The sequence below is a fragment of the Salvelinus sp. IW2-2015 genome, linkage group LG30, assembly GCF_002910315.2.
Source record: "Salvelinus sp. IW2-2015 linkage group LG30, ASM291031v2, whole genome shotgun sequence".
Taxonomy (NCBI): domain Eukaryota; kingdom Metazoa; phylum Chordata; class Actinopteri; order Salmoniformes; family Salmonidae; genus Salvelinus; species Salvelinus sp. IW2-2015.
In genome coordinates, this window is record NC_036869.1 from 24,296,733 (window position 1) to 24,319,178 (window position 22,446).

The following is a 22,446-nucleotide window of genomic DNA, read 5'->3' on the forward strand; positions in this document are numbered from 1 at the left end:
TTAAATCTCATACAAAAAGTACTGTACAGGGTGAGGACCAGCAGTAGCGTCTCATAATAAATACTGTAAACTGTGCTGCTGTGTGCATGTGGCATTGGGATGCCACACATGACTACTATGACCCTGTGGGTACGTGCACTCTCATAGACCACAAGCCTGATCCTATCACAAAGTATAAAAGGCAGTTTGCGTTGTGTGTGTGKGTCAGTTCCCCAGACAAGATGACCAGCTGAGAAAACACGTCTAGGCGTGAGTACTATTATTACATCAATATGGCAGCATAATCCCTCTCCTCGAAAGCATTACGTAACATAAATAAATATAGCAATAGGAGAGKCCTGTATAAACAATGTGATGTGTCAATCACTCATTGACAAAACATGTCATCCAATTGGCTAATATTAGTCCAGATCGATGGTTCCCAAATAAATAGTGCTCTTTAAATGGAAGAACTAACCACATTACACGTTACAATGCCCCTCTTCGCCAATTGTCTGACATCAAACGAAAGGGTCACAACATTTGATTTCGTAGCGAGGGTCCCTCTTGCTCTCACTAGTGTTCCACTTAAATGGACCTAGACCAGACCGGTCCTTTTCTTTACATGCGGAAGACTGGAGCTGGGTAGTTTAAGGTTGGGCTAAAAACTCTAATCTCTTCATGTCTTCTGTTGGGAGTAGAAGCCGAGAGGACTAAGAGGACTGTCCYTTTCTGAAGTTCTTCTGGTCTTCTAGCTGCCAGCATGAGCCCCTCTCCTGGCTGTGGAGGTGGGGCAGTATAGTAAGCAGGAGGGAACAGGTTCATGCTGTGATACACCACCTTAAGCAGTCCTATCTGTCTGCTCCACCTTAAATCCCTCTATCCTTAAGAGTCTGGAGGCCCTGTGTCACCGGCTGATGTCGCGGTTGCCCTCCCAGCTCTTCCCCCCCACCGCATCGCCTGCTGTCCCCGATTCGAAGAAAGGGTGTCTGAGGGAGTTGGCCAAAACCAGGCGCTTAGTGGGCTCGTACTCCAGCATGCTCTCAATCAGGTCAAACAGCTGATGGTGCTCCTCAGCCTCCGACAACAGGTATCTCTGAGAGAGAGAGAAAAAAGAGAGAGGGTATACAGAGATGTGATGAGCATAACAATGAAAACCAGGAACCGTTGATACTAGATTCGGGGTTAGGGTTGATTTAACATGTCTAAAGAGAGGATGATTTTAGAAATTCCTGGTTAATCCGATATGAGAGGGTGAATGAGAGGTAGAGGGCAAGGAAGATAAAGTAGTGGGGTGCTACACAAGGAGGGAAAAGGAGCTGCTCTCTTACTCGTAAGGGTTTGCAGTTCTCCCTCACGTATCTYCCAGCCGATGAGCTTTCGTCCCAGTCCAGACGGCCGCGGTAAAAATATTTCTGCTTCCTGAGTTGAGAAATTGCCGCAAAGATTGAGGCGTGGCATACAGAGATAAAAAACACTTAGAAGAACAGTTTGTGTGTGAACGTGCATGCAGGGGCAGCACACTGGAAGAGTTGCCATGGAGGTTCGACACAAGACACAATGACAAACATCACTAACAAAAAAGGCCCTTTAAAATGTGGCATGGACCAACCTTTACTTTGATGCCCTGCGTCAACAACTAGACGCTACGGGGGTGTGTGTTGGATTGCTTTTTGACCTGCAACTAAATACACAAGATGCACCTGGTCGTGTGTATGTGTGTGAGCTCTGACCTTGTCTTGCGTATCATCCTGGAGGGCACTGGCCCCAGTATTCTCTCCATCATAGCCAGATGCTCCCTGTTATCATGAGTCTGAGGGCGGGACGAACAAACAAGATAGCCACGGTGAATCTTAATTTCATCACCATTTCTCATTGAATGTATAAAATAGCCATAAAAGTAGATAGTGGATATCAGCGATGCAAACAGACATTTATCAGAGTGCTCACCTATCTTGAAACAATTTTAATAACGCTGAGTAAAATGTGGCTGAAGGTGAGAGCTTTGAATAGAATGTGTGAGCTGGCATCTATGGTGTTAGAAGCACAGCCAAGCAAAACTCAGAATAYGGAGGACAACCTCAACCAAGGGTTGATCCTCAATAGGATTAGCAGCTGTGTCTCCCTGCTGCTCTCTCCGGCTCAACATGTGCGTGTTTTCTTGCACGTGTGCAAATGTATTTGTGGGTACACATGTTGGTGTGAAACTGGTCCGACTCCGGGCTGACCAATCCGAGTGACCAGGCAGCAAGCTATTCTGGGCTTTGTTCAGTCCTTCCTGACAACCTGAATCGACCAATCTAGGAAGGCAGCTGTCGCCACAGACAGAATTGGGTTGGGAAGTGAAGTGGGGTTTTACCTGGAACAAGGTGAAGCCTAGATAGTACTCGAACAGGATGCAACCGATGCTCCACACGTCACATGGCTGGCTCCAGCCCAGCTCTGCAGGACAAAACACATAATGGGTGGAAAATAACATTTCTCAGGTGGTTTCCCGGAGACAGATTAAGCCTAATGCTGGATTAAAAAGTATTTCGATTGAGATTCTCCATTTAGCTTGTCTTTTAGTCTAGGACTAGGCTTAATCTGTGTCCAGGAAATGGCCCCTTATTATTCAACGCATATTGAATTGGTGTAGGCTGGTGGAACCTAACAAAACAGCAGGAAAAACTCAATTTAAGACACTAGCCTCACTCTTTCTCCAGTGCTTCGATTTATCAAAAGCAACAACCCAAGTCTCAACACAGCAGCTTTCTGCCTAAACATTGTTTATCACTTCAGATCAAGAGGGTGAGTGTGCAGCTTTTGAGTTTCTTTAAATAGAACAAGGGAGGCCTTACCCAAGCCACATWACATGGCCAAGGGTAAGCGTACACCTTGAGCTTTTAAAATGACGTGAAAAGACAAATCAACCCTGCTCAAAGCACACTCAACTAATTATCTCATGCACTACTAAGCGAGGTTAAGCCGATCAACTGCRCTTAGTGTCTGACTGAGTTGTTCAGTGTCTACCTGACTGGAACAGAACTGGCAGGCTATGGCAGTTCAACGCGACTGCCAAGGAACCCCCCCCCTCTGTTTTAGAATAGACCTCCTCGCCCAACTGAAGCAACCAGACAGACTACAGCAGTTCATTGCCAACGTAGCGGCTACACCACCCTTAGTTTAGAATAGTCCTCATTTGGGCTGTGGCGGTCATGAAATTGTCAAGCAAATAACTGCCAGTCACGGTAATTTGACCATTAATTAACAAACACATTTCGCATCTCCTGGCTTCCAAACATTGCCTACAAGCCACTGATGCAGACCTTTAGAACATCTACATTAAACAGTCTAATAAACCCATGTAATATAGCCTACACCTTCCAAATAAATCAATTMTTTTAGACATGTCTAAAGAAGCATGATATRAAGAAAATGTAGTCTTTCAGAAGAACAGAATAGCATACTCTTAGCTGTCCATGTTAAGCCCTGATCTGGCTATGCCATATGGCTGTGGGCTACACTAGTTCATTTAGCAGACAAGATTTGGTTAAAATTCCATGGCATTATTTTATAATRTGAAGAATACAWATTGAACATAACGGAATTAAATAGGATATTTTCTCCAAACAATTTGAGTGCACACATGCGAGTATTCTATGTTGAGCGGTTAACAAAGAAATAGGTACTCCTATATGCTTAATTTAGAGTTATTCATGTAACTTTAGTTGTGATACAAAATGTTGGGCTATATGTTTAGATTTTTAATACACCAAGGCTGCATGAGACTAATGATTTGAAAAAAGTCGCACGAAAAGGCACTAGCTCGGGTTTGTTTATTTGCGCAGGCTGTACACACTTCAGTCTCTCATTCACAATGTGACAAGCACTTGATAATACCTTTAAAACATTACAATACATTCACAGATTTCACAACACACTGTGTGCTCTCAGGCCCCTACTCCACCACATATCTTCAGTACTAAATCCATGTGTATTTATAGTGCGTATGTAATCGTGTGTGTGTGTGTAAATATATATGCATGTGTCTGTGCCAATGTTTGTGTTGCTTCACAGTCCCCGCTGTTCCATAAGGTGTTTTTTACTGCTTGTGTCAGTTACTTGATGTGGAATAGAGTTCCATGTAGTCATGGCTCTATGTAGTACTGTGTGCCTCCATAGTCTGTTCTGGACTTGGGGACTGAAGAGACCTCTTGTGGCATGTCTTGCAGGGTATGCATGGGTGTCCGAGCTGTGTGCCAGTAGTTTAGACAGACAGCTCAGTGCATTCAACATGTCAATACCTCTCATAAATAAAAGTAGTGATGAAGTCAATCTCTCCTCCACTTTGACCCAGGAGAGATTGACATGCATATTATTAATATTMGGTCTCTGTGTACAMCCAAGGGCCAGCCGTACTGCCCTGTTCTGAGCCAACTGCAAAGTCCTTTTTTGTGGCACCTGACCACATGACTGAACAGTAGTCAAGGTGTGACAAAACTAGGGCCTGTAGGACCTGCCTTGTTGATAGTGTTAAGAAGGCAGAGCGTCGCATTACTACAGACAGACTTCTCCCCATCTTAGCTACTACTGCATCAATATGCTTTGACCATGACAGTTAATCATCATCATGTGATGGGTGAATATTAGCCTATTCTTGATTTAATCTTTTCTTTACATACACTAAACCAACAGTGCATTCAGAAATATCAGAACCCTTCACTTTCCACATTTGTGGAAAAAGTGAAGGGCCGGAATACTTTCTGAATGCACTTGTAGTGTGACATTTGTTACGTTTAGAATGACCATTATCATGAATCGGTCTCAAAAAAAAAAAACAAACAAAATCGTCGTCTCTCTGTCCACTTAAAACAATGACCAGGGCGAGCGCTTTTTTCCCGTGGTTTTCATTTTATCATGCACCAGCCAGATAGCTATAACTCCCTGTTGCTCTCTTTTACCAGATCTGCTAAAAATATCTGTATGAGGGGCGCTGTTGTCAACTTTGGAAAAAAAATCGGTGCCCAAAATTACGACTGTCCTCGTACTCTTTCTAGGATCATACAATATGCATAGTATATCTAATTACTATGGATAGAAAACACTCTGACAAGTTTCTAAAACTGTCATTGAATTATATTCTCTGCTTGACGTACAACGAAACTCAATCCTCTCTATCACCTCAACGCCACTCATACGCCTAAAATCCAATCTGGCCAGCAAAAAGCTTACCATACGTACTTCTCCATCTCTTCCTCTGACGTCTTCTCTCTCTCTCTCTCTATTTCTCTCATTCGCCCTCTCTTCTCTCTCTCTCTTCTCTCTCTCTCTTGGTCTCTTTCTTCTCCTTCTTCCTCTTGCATTCTCTCGCTTCTCTCTTTCTTTCTCTGTCTATCGTGCTTTCTTTTTCTTTTCAGTAAATTCTCCTACCAGGAACACTGATGCGCGGAAAATTATGTCCAAGACCCAACCGCAATGCTCCGTTGTTTATGTCCATAAGTTAGCTATCCGTCTCTTTTTTTTTATGTTCAAAAAAACGATCTACTGAGTACAACATAAAACAAACTGGTTTTCCATCCTCTCATGTCTAGTGCCCAGATGTAAACACAAGACCTCGAGCAAGCTGTCTCCTGAGAACATACCATACCATGCATCTCACCGTTGCTGCTTCACTTTGTAAAGTAGGTAGCTGTTTGAAGCCTTATCTGCGTCGTCACTGTTTCATGTTCCAGAGATGAAGGCTTTTAAAGTGAGAGCAAAGGTATTGGTGTCATAAATTTCTGGGGCGGCCCAGTGCCTTCAAATCGACGGCTGCAAAGTAACAGATTGCGTCCCACAATCATCGCTCAATCCGAGCTGAACGCCACTGGGTGTGTGGAGAACACTCCTCTGGGATTTTTCGTTCCCTTTATTTATCGTCCCCTCACCAAGATACATTTCAGGATAGATATTTGGGTGATACTCAATGGGTGTAGACTGTCTGATTATCTTTCATAACTGCCAATCTAGTTATCCACGTACGTTGGTGTTTTTTGGGATCCTCGTCGTAAGTGTATTTGTGGATGGGATGTTTGTTGGTGACTGGGATATTCGTAAGTGTATTTGTGGATGAGAGTTTTGGATACGATTCTGTGTTTTTGTGCGAAAGGGCTTGTGTGTGATTCTGTGTCCCGCGAGTTTTGTGGTTTGGAGGGTTGGTGGTGTGTGTGTTATGTATGTGTTGCAGTGCGCGCATGTGTGTGTGGGGGGGGGGTTTGGGTACATCTGGCGTAAGTGGTCAGGGGGTAATATAGGGGGCAGGGGGCATGGCAGGTGGGGTCTCTGGGTGTCTGGTGTGTTTTTGTTTATGAGTAATGAACATCCCAATTTCAAGAGGAACGGGATCCACACCCCACCGGCAGCAGCCGCACGCCACGCACGCTTTGCAGCACGCCACCCAACACACACACACACCACCACACACACACACACCACACACACACAACACACAGGCACACACCCACAGCCACAGCAAGACCCACACACAGTTCCAGGAGGAGACGGAGTAACTGGTTGTCTTATTTATTTCATTCCGCTTTAAGACACGCACAACAATGTAACTAAGATCGTGTGTGTTCTGGTCTGTGTTGTGTAGTTGCGTTTGGGTGTCGCGGGTGCGCTGCTGTGTGTAGTGTGGAGTGACGTTCGTGTGCGTGTGCGTGTGTTGCTGTGCACTAGAGTCTCGGCTGATGCCAAGGACAGCTGCCGCTGGGAGTGGTTAGCATTAATAATGCTTTCATACTGATATTGACATACCTAAGTAAGACACCTCACTCCACTTCAGAGGCACTGCCGCAAACGGTTGCCGCTTCTTCTTCCCGCGTGTCGACTCTTTATCTTCTCTTGCTTTTCTCATCTACTTCTTTTCCTCTTCCTCTCTCGCTGCTGTTCGGTTCTGTGTCTGTCGGTGCCAAAATGTTACGGTATGAGTTGACAGGCGTCTTTAGAGTGGGACACTATCATGCTTCTCTCTTTATGGGATCAATGCGTGTCAAAGGATTGGCTCTGTTTGCACGTCAATCAGTGCGCCAACACACGTTTCTGCCAAGCTGACTGGAGCATCGAATCTCTTTACGTTTAAATGACACTCCTATGCACTTCCTTCGTACTCAGTGTTTCTGTCTGTGCCTGTTGTCCGAGAGAGCAGTCAGGGGAGTTAACGTCACTCTTGATACTTTGCCATCCGGGCATGTACAGGGTGCTTTGATCTGTGTTTTTAGCAACATACAACGAGCTAAGTTTTTATATTCATGTACTTGGGGAGAAATGGCGACTGTCAACCAACATTCTGGCTTTTACAGTTTGGTTCTCTTCCTCTCTCTCTCTCTCTCTTCATACGTAAACATCTTCGATACACGCAGCTCTGGCTGGTCATCTGTCTGCCTTCTTCTATTTATCTCCAATCTCAGCCTATTTATTCCTCTATCCATTCTTTATCTCTTCACTCTCTCTCTCTCTCTCTACCTTTCCATCTCAACTCTCTCTCTCTCTCTCTCCTCTCTCACTCTCTTCCACATCATCGTTCCTCTCTCTCCTACTCACTCACTCCATGTCTTAGATCTCTATCTCGATGTTACTATGAACTGGTTTTTGGTCCGAAAATTCTGTGACCGGCACAATGCCAGCAATCAGCTACCTAGGGAGAGGCAAGTGGCTTACGTGTGTGATCTGCGTGACTCTAGTGATGGTATAACGTGTTGATGGCTGTGAGCATTGTCATGTGGTCAGCCATCATGGGTAAACTCTTCAGTTAGTTTCCCACGTCATTCGCACGGCTCAATCTCACATAAAAACGGTTGAGGAGGCAACGTGGAAAGCAGGGCTCTTGAATTGACGTCTGTCGCCAATGGCACATAACACACACACAGGATTTACTCACAAATAACCTTGAAAGCTAAGTTCAACATACAACATAGCTCCAACAGCCAGAGTGTTCATAGTAGGTCTATTAACTCGAGAAATATAAGAGCCGACAATTTACGTCAATGTATATTTTCCCAATGTAGCAAGATACACAAGCGATAGCTATTCCATTTCAATCAAACCAAAATGAAACTGGATGAATTCGCTCAGCCAAGCGATATTGCACCATCACAGCACTAGAATAATCAACATTGACACTATAATTTTGCAAGCAAGTCTTAGCACTTTCACAATGGAATTTTACAATTTTCCAATGGGGGTGTGCGCGAAAACCAAAACACACACAACACACATATATTTATGAACGTAATATAATATCTTTATTCACAACACACATATGAGGTGGGCTATCGTTTCTAGCTAGTTTCCGATAATCACCTATGGTGAAGGAGTGAAGAAACTGCATTCATAGCGTCAAAGAAGTGTCCGCGACAAACTCAATTCTAGCTTGATTTAATAAATGCGTTAAAAAGGGATTGACTATCGTCATGACTCTCATGCGTCTGGGACGCGCAACACTTTGAGAAGGAAATGCAAGTATGGTCCGACTTTACAATAAATTAATGTCCAATTATGTCTGGTGAGCCTCTTCTGGTAACTACATAATCCCACTGTCCTATTTTATTATTGACGGCATAACCAGCACAAGCGACCACGGTCATCCCCAAGGCACTTATGTCACAAATAAAGCACGTAAAATGTTAAAGAATGTGTAACGACGGAAGATTTCTGGGTAAAAAGTTTAATTATTGGTTAGTACAGACGTTTCAGACACACGTGGGACAGTTCCAGTACTAATCATCTGCTAGTTCGCCTGCCGACCACTAGAGTGAGAGTAGATGTTGTCATGGTGGTTGCCTCTCATTGTCAGCTCTTGGTGTCGTAGTGCTGTGTGGCTTGCCTCTATCTGGTCTTAATTATGCATTATAGTTAACGCTCCATCTTCTCATCTGACATGCCAAACGGGTGTTCCTTATTCCAACTAGGCAATTGTTTTTGAGGTGCAATGGTGTCATTTTGTCGGTTTTGTTTTTTCATTCGCTTAGTCTAGATAGCTATTGTTTCAGAACTCCAAGGTATGCGAGCGCAAATTCAAATGTATGTTCGACTATAGCTTCTCCAACTTGCATCCACGCTTACGAGGCAAAACACACAATGTTTGGGCAAACATTCACAACACTCTCACAAGCAGCCAATCTAACGACAGAAAAACATTCTTAAACCAAACACAATCTCAGGACCTCTCACACAGCATGAAGAACAGCAAAACAATAATGTACGTATTTCGTGAAATACCAACCGCGCAGAAAGGGACCTCTCACACAACGCATGCTTGTATGTGTCTAAAGTTTTTTTTAAAAATTCCACCCTCGCAGAGCGGTTGCATTAAGAACCAGTTGTAATCTTCTTTGCCATACCACAGTCAACAAGTATTGTTATGTCAACGTTTACTGATGAGAGCCTCTATGGACATCAGAACATTTACCGGGAGCGCGTCCAACCGCAAAATATCTCCGGACATTCTGGTGAATTGTTGCTACGTTATCACAATGATAACCACGATTTGCAGCTCTAAATATGCACAATAAATCAGACAAAACATAAATGTATTGTAAACATGATGTATAAGACTGTCATCTGAGAGTTGTTCAAGGTTAGTGATTATTTTCTCTCTATTTTGTCGGTTTTGTGAAAGCTATTTGCGGGGGAGAAATGGCGTTGTGTGTTTGGCTATTGTAGTGAGCTAATAGAAATATATATGTGTTTCGCTGTAAACACTTTTTATTTTATTTTTATCGGAAATATTGGCTGGATTCCAACAGATGTTTATTTCTCTTGCTGTACACATCTGTATCATAAATGTTTATGATGAGTATTTATGTTTTTCACGTTGCTTCTGCTGTATATCTGGCTGCTTTGGCTATTTGTGATGGTGGCTGCAATGTAAACTATGATTTATACCTCAATATGCACATTTCGAACAAAACATAAATTATGTATAACAATGATGTTAAAAGACTGTCACTGATGAAGTTGTTCAAGGTTAGTGCATTTCTCCTCTATTTCGGGGTTGTGAAAGCTACCTATGCGGTGGAAACATGGTGAAAACATGCCGTTGTGTGTTTGGCTATTGTGGTTAGCTAATATAAATACATATTGTGTTTTCGTTGTAAAACATTTTAAAAATCGGAAATGATGGCTGGATTCAAAAGATGTTTATCTTTCATTTGCTGTATTGGACTTGTGATTTCATGAAATTATATGATATCCCTGTCCCGTTAGGCTAGGCTATGCTAGTCAGCTTTTTTGATGAGGATGCTCCCGAATCAGGGATGGGTATCACTGAAAGGTTAATATTAGGAAAGTTGAATAAGAAAGATAGTAAGCCTAGCCTATAGAAAACTGATGGGACCCTCTTCTTAAGAGGCCATCACTCTTTTCTCCAGCAATTGCATAGCCTATTAAAATGTTGCGCAACATGTGCTCTCATGAAGTGTTTGATTAGATTTTTGATTACATTTGCATTGATGTCAGAGTGATTAGAGGGACAATAGAGTGCTGAATACCAGGCAGTTAGCAARTTTGGTCATTAGTAGCCTACCATCGGCAGCATCAGAGCTTGGAGAAGCCTAATTATTGTGACTAAATGGTCATGTGGAATTTGACTGCCGYCGTGAATCGTGAYCACCGGTGYGGCCGTAATACGGTCACTGTTACAGCCCTAGTCCTCATCCAATTGATCAGCCAACTGGCCTGAAGGAATGGAGTCTGAAGTGGGAGGTCACTCACCTAGTATGACTTCTGGGGCGCGGTAGTGCCGTGTGGAGACKATGGTGCTGTGGTGCTCGTGGTCAAACGTGGCACTGCCAAAGTCCACCACCCGTACATCCGTGCTCTTCACGGTCCGCTCTTCGCGCTTCTGTAGGGAGGAAGGTGAAAAAGGACATGGTTTAAAAACAGAAAACATCCTAAATATATATATATTAAAAAATTAAGTTTCCACTATCAATTAACTAATTTCAAACCTCATGAAACAAGTAAAAGGTAAACTTTTAGAAAGGGGCCAGTGAGTGAAGCCTTGATTACTCAATTTCTGATATCTAGTAACCTTGACATTAACCATACCTGTACCCAAAAAGAAAATGCTTCATTTGTTCTGCTCTGGAACATTTAGGCCAATTCATCATCTGCACTTAAGGCCTGCCTAAGCAGTTGCTATGACACTCAGGTTGCATCCCAAATGGTACCCTTTAACCTATAAAGTAGACTACWTTTGACCAGGCACTGGTTAAAAGTAGTGCACTATTAGGGAATAGGGTGCCATTTGGGATGCAGACTTGGTGAAMACAAAACAGGCTCTGAAGAAAGCCCATTATCCTGAGGCCTGACTCCTCGTCTCACCTTCTCTACGTTATAGGTCATGGTGAAGTCGGAATTGACAAACAGGATGTTTTCTGGCTTCATGTCTGTGTGTGTCAGCTTGGTATCATGAAGAACTGTCAGGAGAAAAATCACAGTTAAAATCCCAACAAACGAGACATCCACATTCGATGGTGGTGAATGAAAAGAGCACTCCTCTTCTGACAGGTGTTTGAACCAACGATGCCCTCATGTGGCTAAAGGCTTCTTATTGTAAACAACGGTGGCCTTTTATTCCAACCTCTGTCTCAAGGGGAGATCTATATAGGGGTTGTTGGAGTGAGACTTACAGTGCATTTGGAAAGTATACAGGCCTCTTCCATTATCCACATTGTTACGTTACAGCCGTATTCTAAAATGTATTAAATAAAACATTTCAAAGTGAACACAGGTTACACATTTTAGCAAATGCATTAAAAATAAAAACAAATACCGTATACAGTACCAGTGAAAAGTTGACACCCACTCATTCCATGGCTTTCCTTTAAATGTACTATTTTCGACATTGTAGAAAAATAGTGTAGACATCAAAACTATGAACMCGTTATGTCTTAACCAAAATATATTTTTTAATCAAAATCGATTTTATATTTGAGATTCCTCAAAGTAGCCACCCTTTGCCTTGATGACAGCTTTGCACACTCTTGGCATTCTCTCAACCAGCCTCACCTGGAATGCCTTTTCCAACAGTCTTGAAGGAGTTCCCACATATGCTGAGCACTTGTTGGCACTTGTTGTTTCCTTCACTCTGCAGTTCAACTCATCCCAAACCATTTCAATTGGGTTGAGGTCAGGTGATTGTGGAGGCCAGGTAATCTGGTGCAGCACTCCATCACTCTCCTCAAATAGCCCTTACACTAACTGGAGGCGTGTTGGGTCATTGTCCTGTTGAAAAACAAATGATAGTCCCACTAAGCCCAAACCAGATGGGATGGCGCATGGCTGCAGAATGCTGTGGTAGCCATCCTGGTTAAGTGTGCCTTGAATTCTAAATAAATCACAGACAGTGTCASCAGCAAAGGACCCCATACACCATCTCCATGCTTCACGGTGGGAACCACACATGCAGAGATCATCCATTCACCTACTCTGAGTCACGGCGATTGGAACCAAAAAATCTCAAATTTGGATTAGTCAGACCAAGGGACAGATTTCCACCGGTCTAATGTCCATTGCTTGCGTTTCTTGGTCCAAGCATCTCTCTTCTTATTGATGTCCTTTAATTAGTGGTTTATTTGCAGCAATCCGACAATGAAGCCATTCTTGCCATAATATGGACTTGGTGTTTTACCAAATAGGGCTACCTTCTGTATACCATGTCACAACACAACTGATTGGCTCAAAACGCATTAAGGAAAGAAATACCACACATTAACAAGGCACGCCTGTGAATTGRAATGCATTTCAGGTGACTAGCTCATGAAGCTGGTTGAGAGAATGCCAAGAGTGTGCAACGCTGTCATCAAGGCGGCTACTTTGAAGAATCTCAAATAAAACATTTGGATTTGTTTAACACTTTTTTGGTTACTACATGATTCCATGTGTCATTTCATAGCTGACGTCACTATTATTCTACAATGTAGAAAAAAGTCAAAATAAAGAAAAATCCTTGAATGAGTATGTGTCCAAACTTTTGAGTGGTACTGTAACTATTCCACTCCTTTGCTATGAGACTTGTAATTGAGCTCAAGTGCATCCTGTTTCCATTGATCATCCTTGAGACGTTTCTACAACTTCATTGGAGTCCACACACCTGTCTAGATAAGGTCCCACAGTTGACAGAGCAAAAACCAAGCCATGAGGTTGAAGGAATTGTCCACAGAGCTACGAGATCGGATTGTGTCGAGGCACAAATCTGGAGTTGCCAACAAAAAAAATGGGTGGCAAAAAATGTCTACAGCATTGAAGGATGCCAAGAACACAGTGGCCTCAATCATTCTTAAATGGAAAAAGTTTGGACCCACCAAGACACTTCCTAGAGCTGGCTGCCCAGCCAAACAGAGGAATCGGGGGAGAAGGGCCTTGGTCAGGGAGGTGACCAAGAATCCGATGGTCACTGAAGGAGCTACAGCGTTCCTCTGTGGAGATGTTCAAACCTTCCAGAAGGTCAACCATCTGTGCAGCACTCCACCAATCAGGCMTTTATGGTAGAGCGGCCAGACGGAAGCCACTCCTCAGTAAAAGGCAMGAGAGCCAACAAGTTTCTCTGGTCTGATGAAACCAAGATTTAACTCTTTGGCCTGAATGCCAAGCATCACRTCTGGATGAAACCTGGCACCATCCCTACGGTGAAGCGTGGTGGGGCAGCATCATGCTGTGGGGATGTTTTTCAGTGGTAGGGACTGGKAGACTAGTCAGGTTCAWGGGAAAAATGAACAGAGCAAAGTACAGCGAGATCCTTGATGAAAACCTGCTCYAGAGTGCTCAGGACCTCAGACTGGGGTGAAGGTTCACCTTCCAACAGGACAACAACCCTAAGCACACAGCCAAGACAATGAAGGCATGGCTTCAGGACAAGTCTCTGAATGTCCTTGAGTGGCCCAGCCAGAGCCCGGACTTGAACCCGATCAAACATCTCTGGTGCAACCTGAAAATAGCTGTGCAGTGACGCTCCCCACCCAACCTGACAGAGCCTGAGAGGATCTGCAGAGAAAAGTGGGAGAAACTCCCCAAATACAGGTGTGTCAAGCTTGTAGCGTCATACCCAAGAAGACGAGACTGAAATCGCAGCCAAAGGGTCTGAATACTTATGCAAATKTAATTGTTTACTAAAAAGTGTAATACATTTGCAAACATTTCTAAATACCTCTTATGCTTTGTCAGTATGTGGGATTGTGTGTAGATTGAGGGGGGAAAAAAACTTTAGAATAAGGCTGTAATGTAACAAAATGTGGAAAAGTAGAGGGGTCTGAATACTTTGCAAATCCACTGTATGACCAGTTGACGGTAGGTCATGTTGAAATTGTTGAAGTGAATGTTTTCTTGATAAGTCATCTGGTTAAATAAAGGCAATACAAACAAGATAGTAGCGTAATATCGGAGTGCAYGTACACTTGACAGCCAGGCTGTGGAGTAAGAATTATGACTAGATGACTGGTAGTATCATAGCATCTGAGTGTACTTATGTCAGGTCATTAATGTGAAAGAGAACATGCCCTCAAYGACTTAGCGGGTTAAATAAAAGTCAATTTAAAATATATATATTATATATATAACTTACACTTGACAGACAGGCATAGCTGGTAGGCCATGTGTCGGACCTGGGCGATGGAGTAAGGCAGGTAGTTGTTCTCCTTGAGGAAGTCAAAGGTGCTGAGGGCCAGCAACTCAAAGGAGATACACATGTGTCCGTGGTAGTCGAACCAGTCATACATCTGCACACACAGGCTGGGAGTAAAGAGGAGTTTCATATTAAATAACACTAAAACGCTAACATAATTCAACAACAACGAAATGATACAGGATCGAGTCAGGCCATTTTTTCTGATCAAAAAGGGGCTTAGATGGTGGGCGTGGAAATGGGCATGTTCAGCACTGYTTGATTTGAGAACATTTTAGAGGCCCCCCATTGTGCATTGTTAAGCTAATTTCCTGCAATTTTACAAACTTCTCCACGGAGTCGAGACACAAGAAAATGTTGTCGTTTTAAAGCAAATTTCCTGCAATTCAAAGCATTTTGCCAYGGCTAATGCTTTGTTMTTTTGCTCACACCTGCTAAATTCATTGATTTGGGAATTTAATTCTCCCCAACTAGCTAGCTTTTATTTTGGTGATCAAAAATTATATTACTTAAAGATAACGGACCTATATATTTTTGACATACTTTATATGTCAAAGAGGGCCCTATGGTGTTTAGGTATTTTTCTTAAAACAGCATTGTTGGTTAAGGGCTTGTAAGTAAGTGTTTCACTGTAAGGCTACACCTGTTATTATTTGGCACATGTGACTATATTTGATTTGAGTCAGTTAAGTTTACAGCCAAAGTGTCTCCATTCCGAAACTGTATTTCTAATACATACACACRAAAAATATAAACTCAACATGTAAAAGGTGTTGGCTGAATGTTTCATGAGCTGAAATGAAAGATTCCAGAAATGTTCCAAGCACAAAAACCTTTAAACAAATTAGTGCACAAAATTTGAGTACATCCCTGTCAGGAAGCATTTTCCCTTTGCCAAGATAATCCATCCACCTGACAGGTGAGGCATATTAACAAGCTGTTAACAGCACGATCATTACACAGGTGCACCTTGTGCTGGGGACAATAAACAACCAATCTAAAAATGTGCAGTTTGGTCACAACACAATGCCACAGATGTCTCAAGTTGAGATGCCATTGGCATGCTGACTGCAGGACTRTCCACCAGAGTTGTTGCCAGAGAATTTAATGTTAATTCCGCTACCATAAGCCACGAACACCGGTTTAGAGAATTTGGCAGTACGTCCAACCGGCCTCACAATCGCAGACCACATGTATGGTCGAGCGGTTTGCGGATGTCAACRTTGTGAACGGAGTGCAGGCATAAGCTACAAACAACGAACACAGTTGCATTTTATCTACGGCAACTTGAATGCACAGATATACCGTGACAAGATCTTGAAGCCCCTTGTTGTGCCATTCATTCGCTGCCATCACCTGTTTGGCAATGACAATGCACAGCCCCATGTTGCAAGGATCTGTACACAATTCCCAGAAGCTGATAATGTCCCAGTTCTTCCATGGCCTGCACTTACCAGACATGTCACCCATTGAGCATGTTTGGGATGCTCTGGATCGATAGCGTGTTCCAGTTCCTGCCAATATCCAACAAGTTCGCGTAGCCATTGAAGGGGAGTGGGACAACATTCCACAGGCCACAATCAACAGCCAGATCAACTCTATGTGAAGGAGATGTGYCGCGCTGCATAAGGCAAATGGTGGTCACACCAGACACTGACTGGKTTTCTGATCCACACTTCTACTTTTTTCCCCTACCAGATGCATATCTGTTTTCCTAGTAATGTGAAATCGATAGTTTAGGGCCTAATGAAATTTAAGTGTACTGATTTCCTTATATGAACTGTATCTCAGTAAAATCTTAAATTGTTGAATTGTATATATATATATATATATATTATTATTATTTATTTTTTCTTCCCTTCACTGGTAATGAACAATACACCAGTGGTCTAAGTAGTAGGTGTACTCACTGTTTGTTTTCCGGGTCTTTCTCATTGATTCTCTCCAGCACATTGATCTCCAGACGAGCTGCTTCCTTGTATTTCTCCACATTTTTTATGATCTTCAGAGCAACAGTGGCTCCTCCCCTGTAAAACACAGAATGAATGAGAAAGATAAACGGTTAAGGTAAGGCTAAGGGGTATGGACGTCCCAAGGATCCCTCATAGCACTAACCKTAGGTATATTCAGACAAAGATTTTTGAATATTCTTCAGGCTTTTCCTCTGATATACACTCCACCACTGGTACCACCCTATATTAGAGCAAAAGTCTGAAGATATACCCTACCTCAGTGGATTTAGCTAGCGATTAGTATTAAAGGCTAGCCTAACAAATGTTTTAGGCACATTGGCAGCTTGCGAAGACCAACTAACTAGCGTGTTGCACAGAGCAAGTTACACAAGCGAATAAAATATCGAAAACTTGGACTTATATTAAGAAGCAAAGTGGAAAGCTGCGTTCTTGTTTGGAAAAATCTGTTGACTGCATGCTGTTCTTTGGTCAATGCATGCAGAGTGAATCTCTAGCACTAGGAACTGCCTGCTTGAGTGACAGGGGGCGGGACTATGTGTGTGTGGGGGATTGAGAAGCGGCAAAAAGGAGAGAGAGAGAACACCGTCAACTGAGCAATAAATCAAAAGTATTGCGCATGTCAATGTCACAATTTAGGTGCAGTCCTAACACACAATACATTAGGGAATACCTTATGGCGTAAAGCTCTTATTACCTAAAGTGAGTCTTGTTAGAGGTTTATCTACATTAACCAAGAGTGCTGTTGCTTGGAAACTTGGTGTCACAGGTTTGGTAGCTAAAATAAGACTGACGGATACACTAAGATTGAAAAAGCAGGTTTCAAAAGCAATCTCTAAACATGATTTGTCCAATTCTATAACTATGAAAGTCCACCTGATTTCATAGAAGAAAACAATTGTGATGAGTAAATTCTTGTCTTTTCATGTTGATTATGCAACATCTTATGTTCCCATAATGACGTTTGGTTAATTATCACATTTAAGTTCAAACTCATATTGTGCTTCAGGGAGCCCAGGCAGGGACATTAGCATGGCACACATTTGCATGGGGTATAATCGCCCAGSCAGCTAAACTCACGGAGCCACGCCACTCTTCCATAATTACATGGGAGGGKGATATAGGCAGAGGCGGTGTCCCAAATGGCACCTAATTTCCTTTATAGTGCACTACTTTTGACCAGGGCCCACAGGGCTATGATCAAAGGTAGTGCACTATATTAGCTAATAGGCTGCCATTTGGGACACACTCRGAGTTTACACAGAGGTCTGTATGTCTAGGACTAAAACCTGTAAATAGTAAACACCTAGTGCAGGGAGAGGGAACACGTCACAGAAAACAAATAGGAATCTGGAGGCTTTAAAAAAGGCCACCAGCTAATGGTCGGAGAGCAGTTGTTTTTAATGCAGATACATACTGGCGATGGTCAATACATTGCATCACCCTCCCAAAGGTGCCTTCCCCCAGAGTGCTGACAATCTCATCTGGAAGACAGAGAGAGAGGGAGAAAGCGGGAAAGAAGGGAAGAGAAGAATTAGACATGTGGACAGGAGCAGGGAAACCAAGGCAAAAAAAGTTAGGCGTTTCAATGCTAGCGCCCATTCCCCTTTTCAGGTTGTGGACAAATGGGATGCTTATAAAAAAAATATGTACTTTTCCACAGTCCTAGATAACCTATGATTATTGGGGTCCACATACTAACAGGGGGAAGAAAAAAAAAAGATGAGGGAGTAAATTTGAGTGCCCCCCAGCAGCTTATAGGAAGGAAAACAAAAGTATATTCCCTACAGATGTGGTGGTCTGCCTATTTTAGGGCAAGGGAGTGTGAGGAATGCGTTTGGTTTTACTGGTTAACCTATGTAATTAAAGAAGACCCACTCAAGCTAAACTTTTCCTGAAATAAGTGTGAATGTGTAGGGGGGGGTTCCAAACATGAATTACTGAAGATAACATACAAGTTATGCCAGGGATATGAGCTAGAAAGTGGTAAAACTATGTTAATTGTGTGGGTGTTATGAGCWCATGATAACTGGTTTTTATCATGCTCTTAATTTACTATGAAGTGTAGCATTAAAAAGATGCAACACTGTCAAAGGAAAAAATTGCAACACTGCAGACAACTTAAGTTGTAGAGGCCCAATGAATGTTTACTAGATACACCTCATGTTAGTTGAGGGAAAGCGCTAGATATGAGGGATTGGAAAAATATTTAAAACTTTCATAATTGCTTTGCCTAATTAAATGCACTACAAAAAAAATATTTGTATATCTGGACTTGAGTTTAAACTAAAGCGCAAGAGACGATTAAGAAGTTAAGGAAATGCGGTGGTAGGGGAAGATATTTTTATGTTGGTTGAATATCTCCGATATAAAAACATACCACAGCTAGATATCTTCAACACAACGAGCAATATTTATCTAAAACCGCTATCCTCAACATTGTGTGCAATCCACCCCGCCTTTTGAGCTAGAGCGAACAACATTCTACCATGGCATCATCATCAGGCACTCCCCTGTCAGTGAATGCTCTATGGTATTAAATACTCATATGGAGAAGGGTTACGATAGAGTAGTGGCAGTGAGTACATCTCTCTTGCAGGACGTCCCCACTCCGACAGATCAGGTGCCCTTCCTCGTCGTCCCTCACACTCAGTGCCCGCGTCCGGCTGTCGCTCCGCTGTTTGCAGCCCCCACGGCATCAGCAGGTCACGACACGACCGACAGGGGGACAGGGGGTTTTCAGGGGCAGCCGTAGCCACGGCGATGGAAGGCGGCACAGGTAGAGGAGGGAGGAGGGTGTTGTAGTTGACGTAGTGGTTGTGGTGGTCATTGGGCGATTCGTATGACACCACGTGAGGAAATATATAACGATAGGGATATAGTGCAAGGGAACAAGTCAAAGATCACATTTCGTCCTCTGCTTCTCTCCCCCTCTACCTTTTAACTCGTGCTGCTTACAAATAAGGAAGCAACCTGCATATCCATTCATGAATAAAAAGCCAATTCATAAAAGAGCAAAAATATCTACAAATTATAATATTGCTCACTTAAAATTAAGCAGAGTACTTCCCAGAAAACAAATAAACTGAGAATGATAAGGAAATKAAGCAGAAATAGTTTGAGATTAAAATCAGTGATACATCCCAACCTATGGTTACCTCTCATTCATGTCTACTTAATGCAGAAGGATAAAATGTGGCTGAAGCTTTATCCACAATGTGTCAAAAAAAACAATCAATGTCTCACTACACAACTCATTTTATGAAAAGACTGTATAAAGTACATTTGGATTTAATTACTAAGACCAAAAAAAAAACTAAAATCCTGCTGACAAAAACAAAACAAAAAAGATTGTACTACTTACCAAGTCCAGGAGCTGTGGACAAGAGAAGGTTAAAGAGAAGTAGAGAGAAAGACATGAGGGAGAGAGAGAAAGACATGAGGGAGAGAGAGAGAAGAGAAAGATAGAAAGGAGTGGGAGGGTTAGAGGACAAGCTCGGGCTGGGCTGTACTCACCGACGAGGATGGGCTATAGGACCTGGTTCTACGCCGCCTTCGTTTGTGCTTACGCCTGCTGCCCTTCCTTCGGTATGACTCCTCCCGTTCCCTCTCACGACCCCGCCGGTAGTCGCACATGCTCGGTGATAAGTCAGGTGCGTAGTAACCGTCGGCTGCTGCTCCTCCATGTTCCCTATCCCTGTTTCCGCGATCTCTGTCTCGTTCGCGGCTCTGGTCCAGGCGCCGATAGCCCTCACAGAAGCGTCTGTCGTACGGCCTRCGGTCTGCCGAGCGATTATTGTAGCTGCAAAAGAGGGCAACACAATGGGTTAGAGCAATGCTGTCTGACCATTTAAGAAGACACATTGCTTAAACTCAGGTTACACATTATTAAATGAATGCCATCGGGCACTGATACAGGTACATACATCTATTGAGATTTCAAGACTATGAAAACATTTCTACCAGATAAACAGTCACACAGTACAAAAGCTACCATACCAATTCATTCAGTACGCAAGTGAACAAATATAATACAACCATACAAACACACCTCCTAGAGCGAGCATAGCTTCCATCCTGTCTGTTTCCCCGTCCCCTTCGGTCTTTGTCCCTTTCCCGGTCACTGCTAGAGGAAAAAGAGGGCGATCTGCGTTGCCTCTGCTTGCGTCCTCTGTCTCGGTCTTGATAGCTGCTCCGGCTGGCCAGTTCTGAGGACGGGTACCGTCTTGAGTGTGGCATCTGTGACAAGACAAGAGTTGTTACTTGGTATTCTCATTGCAGTTGGTGAGTGGTTGGATTGCACTCAGTATGGGAGGGTGGGATACATAACAGCTGCATTGTGGGGGAAAAGGAAGAAAAGTAGCCAAAGCAAACCTGGCGGGGAGGTATACAATTAAACATGACTTACATTTGAAGGCTTTGAAACACAAACTCTATAGTGTGGCGGCGGGTAGCGTTTGGCCAGTAACCGAAAGGTTTCTAGATCAAATCCCCGAGCTGACAAGGTATAAATCTGTCATTCTGCCCCTGAACAAGGCAGTTAACCCACTGTTCCTAGACCGTCATTGTAAATAAGAATTTGTTTTTAACTGGCTTGCCTAGTTAAACAAAGGTTAAATAAATAAATAAATACTGGTGGTTTGGCAGTATTCACGATCACAAGTGTTAAGCCAGTCAAATGTCAAGAGTACAGTAACGTTAGCCTACTGCACTCAATAACAAACTTAGCTAGGTTGGGATGGCCTTATAATAACAACAGTAGCTAAGAAGAACGTTAGCTGACGTACCTAGTTGATGTTACCTGGCTTAATGCAAATGTTAGTTAAGTAACTTAATGACGTGGGTTAATCACTGTGACAGTTTAACTAAATGTGATAACTAAAAAAAGACATGGGACGACCAAAATGTGCAGTTAGACAACTAAGTCAGTTCGCTAGCCATCATGACAACAAATGGCAATTTGTTGACTCAGACTAGTTGGCTAACTACGACGTCAGAATTCAGTCGAGTTGGCTGCATAACGAACGCTATGCTAAATTCGCTACTAAACGATGACCTGATATTTCGCAGAAATGCACCAATGTCACACGAACTGCTTTCGTTAAGAATGGCATAAATTGTCATTTTTTCGAAATAAATAACTGTTTGGCTATTTCTGAAAATATGTCGCTAACGTTAGCAAATAGCTATTTAGATCGGCTACCTAGCTCCCTAATGCTAGCTAATTTTGACCGCCATCTTACCTAGCGTTAGCTAGCTACTTGTTAGCTTTGATTCTAACTGACTGTACTTTGACTCGCATGGATTACCTTGTCATTGAAACCCGAATACAATTACGTGTATTTCCACTTTATTGTTTACCGTTTTAGCAGCCAGGCCTGTGTGTTTATCCCACAGGAAATCCGTGTTGGCAATTGCTCGTTTTCGCTTTTCTTTTCACTGTTGGAATCCTATCTATATCTGTTCCTAGCGATGTAGCCTCATTCCAACCATCACGGTCTCGCGAGCTTACGTCTGTTTTGCGACAGAACGTAAGCTCGCGAGATCRTGATGGTTAGTAAAACGCTACTAGCGCTCATCTTCTGTGCTTGCAACTTTTAAAAACATGTACATGTAAAAATAATGTTTCTTTACAGGACAAGAATWGTTTCAGATCAGATCTACAGGACCGCAAATTGCGAAATTTGCCTCTAAATGGGTAAGGGAAACATATATTTTTTTAATTAAACAGTGATTGTGATTGTTGTGACTTTGCCATTGTGGTTGTTTGTAGGCTTGTGTGGTCTTAAGTGAGTCTATGATCGTATGCTATCCATTTGTATTTATTGTATGCTGCTCTTTCTATGCCATTTT

At 42.8% G+C, this 22,446-nt stretch overlaps 1 protein-coding gene across 2 annotated transcripts; it reads right to left on the bottom strand.

Moving 5' to 3' along the window:
* Window positions 1-278: 278 nt before the first annotated feature.
* clk2a (CDC-like kinase 2a) lies at window positions 279-22,080 on the bottom strand. Of its 2 annotated transcripts, XM_023974830.2 has the most exons (13): window positions 21,955-22,080; window positions 20,645-20,832; window positions 20,110-20,395; window positions 19,180-19,270; window positions 18,011-18,077; window positions 16,534-16,650; window positions 14,564-14,730; window positions 11,326-11,420; window positions 10,714-10,843; window positions 2,339-2,421; window positions 1,713-1,792; window positions 1,311-1,401; window positions 279-1,075 (listed from the first exon to the last, which is right to left on the bottom strand). In XM_023974830.2, exons 2-13 carry the CDS (start codon window positions 20,830-20,832, stop codon window positions 887-889), a joined length of 1,584 nt encoding a protein of 527 aa, XP_023830598.1. In that variant the 5' UTR covers window positions 21,955-22,080; the 3' UTR covers window positions 279-886. The 2 variants fall into 2 exon arrangements, with proteins under 2 accessions (XP_023830598.1, XP_023830599.1); XM_023974831.2 differs by lacking the exons at window positions 19,180-19,270; window positions 20,645-20,832; window positions 21,955-22,080 and having other exon boundaries at window positions 20,110-20,199.
* Between the last annotated feature and the right edge of the window lie 366 nt (window positions 22,081-22,446).